The sequence below is a fragment of the Buceros rhinoceros genome, unplaced genomic scaffold (assembly GCF_000710305.1).
Source record: "Buceros rhinoceros silvestris isolate BGI_N320 unplaced genomic scaffold, ASM71030v1 scaffold31000, whole genome shotgun sequence".
In the NCBI taxonomy this organism is placed as follows: domain Eukaryota; kingdom Metazoa; phylum Chordata; class Aves; order Bucerotiformes; family Bucerotidae; genus Buceros; species Buceros rhinoceros.
In genome coordinates, this window is record NW_010388391.1 from 31,876 (window position 1) to 34,349 (window position 2,474).

Genomic DNA, 2,474 nt, shown 5'->3' on the forward strand with positions numbered 1-2,474 from the left:
CCTGCTGAAACGTGGTGTCTTTTCTTTTCAATATATCTAAACACACCCGCCAGCCAGCCCTGGTCCCGCTGCCGTTATCAGACAGCCAAGCTTAAGCACAAAGCTCACACAGGGACAATTCACTGCTCTCAGAGGGAATGATGGATGGATCAACTACCCTTCTCTAAAGCACTGGGGGAACCTATCCTCTAAACTCAGGAATCAACAGAATCCTGATTTTACACTCCCACACTAGGCAGACACTGCACTTGCTGACCTTGAGCAAAGGTCTGCTGAAGGTGCATTGGTGATTTATACCCTGTTGAACACATCACTGCTTCAGCTTCTGGTTCAAGAGGAGAGTTTACTCCAAGAGGGTCAAAGCCCTAGCAACACACTCCATTGCCTGGTTTTCCCAGGAAAATGGGATATGACCAACAGTGAGCAAAGGATCAGGTCCCTTGATGTTTCTGGCTGTTCCTAACCCAGCACTCTAGCTAAAGATAGGGGAAAGTCCTGATTTACGCATATAGAGCAGCGCCTTGCTTCCCCCCCACAGAAAAGCCTCCCACTCTAGGGGCAGCTCCCAACACCACTTCCAGTTTGCGCAGTATTCGCTGCAACAGCATTGCTCCGAGCAACAGCCCTTCCAAACGAAAGGGTACCCTGGTGTCAAATCCCTCATCCGTGAGTAGGGGACTCCACATGAGGGTTCTGAAGGTCGAACGATTTGCAGCAATTTGGTTGGAACAGAATATCCTGTCACCCGACTGGGAGATTGTGTGTGCCCATTAGCTGCCAGAACAGACACTGCAAGGACAGTGACTGAGCAGTCAACTCATTCCTACGGAGGAAAAACACATGTTGAAAAGCATTCAGATACATCTGAACAGGGCTTGGCAACTCACGGCAACATTTAAAGCCAGGCTGGCTGCGTGTGTTTAATTGGAGGCAGCTCCTACCATTATTAGTCATTGGGCAAGATACCAAAGAACAATCTTCACAGTTTATGCCACAGTGTTTGCAGCAGATCCCAAGCCATCAGTAAAGATAAAGTATTGTTTAGAGTTGAGCAAAAGGTGGCAGAAATTGCTCAAGTGAGGCCCCACATGCAACTTCAGGTTTCGAGCCCACATTTTGATAAGGGTGTTAGGAATTACCTCCAGATCCCCCTTCGTGATGGATTCTTCCTCCACACGGAACTGCAAGTCCTCCACTTTCCTGAGGAGAGGAAAAGACACAAAGAGCAATCAGTGACTCTGAGATAGATCAGCATCCCAATTGTAAGCAGCCATTGCACATGGGCCTCCCCTGCACCACCGAAGTCTGAGAGGAGATGGACACACACAACCTGTGTATACAAACAGCTCAGCAGAAGCTACTCAGCAACACCCCTGAAGTAAGACAGTTAATACACAAGCTTTCCACATCGCAAACATTTGCCTTCCTGCAAGGCACATGCTCACAGATGTGCTGCTTCTGCTGCACCACCTCTCAGCAGCCACAACTACTGTTCACTGGTCACACTGGATCCTGAAGACATGAACACCACAGTTTTCACTGGTTTACTCAGACCTCATAATTCTGCAGCCGAGCACTGGGAAATTCCTGTGCCAAATGCACAGGGGCCATGCAGAATATTCCAAAGGAGTCAGGGCCTCTGCCTCCTCGGCAACGGGTAAGCAACATTTAACGTTTCCTCACCGTGGACATGGTGAGCTACCCCGGCAGAAGAACCGTCACCGGAGACTGTACAGGCCAGTCATTCAGAAACACACATAAAACCACAAGTGCCAACACAGACATGCCTCAGACTCTTCTGCAAAGTCTGAAGAGAAAAATCCAGTAACGATACAAAACAATTCAATTTTCTGCTAAATTCAGTCCTCTTAGTTCTCTTTACTGGTTTAAGGAAAAGGCAATAATGAGGATGTCGAGCTGGTAGCCAGATGTAAGGATTCTGATTCCGTTACAGATACAAGTAGCTGTTGAGTGTACGTATCTAACTTCATAAACAAGCTTCCTTGTCTAAGCCTCCTCGAATTAGAGGAGGCATCTGTTGATATTTAGGAAAGAACTCAGCTGTCTCGGGTTAAGGGGCCTCCTGGAGCTGGGAAAGTGAGCTGCCTACCCGGAGAATGGGGAGATTTGTGCAGGAAAGAACAATTTGCCCTCAGGAGGGGCATCATTCAAGTGAAATCAACACTGTTTCCAGTTACAGAAATGCTTTCTATTCCCACTGAAGATTTTAATTATATATATGGAGCAACTGGACTCCAAGAAGGACATGCAGATCTGCACTCTTGTCCAGAGAGGAAATGTGTGCATCATCATATATACATGGATGGGACCTCTGGGACGGGGGGAGACGATGAGCAGCTCTACAGTAAGGCTGAACTCCAGTTTGACTGTCCCTCCTCAGACAGAACGTCCTTAAGATTAGCACATGGCACAGGGGGGAACAAAGCGGTCTTTAGTAAAGCTGGGCTGTAGGG

At 47.9% G+C, this 2,474-nt stretch overlaps 1 protein-coding gene across 1 annotated transcript in view; it reads right to left on the bottom strand.

The window, feature by feature from the left end:
* CLIP2 (CAP-GLY domain containing linker protein 2) overlaps positions 1–2,474 on the bottom strand; it is a 52,146-nt gene that overhangs the window by 16,095 nt on the left and 33,577 nt on the right. Inside the window, exon 7 of the mRNA XM_010145774.1 lies at positions 1,140–1,200. Within this exon, the coding sequence (XP_010144076.1) occupies positions 1,140–1,200 (61 nt within the window). The remainder of the gene's footprint in view (positions 1–1,139; positions 1,201–2,474) is intronic.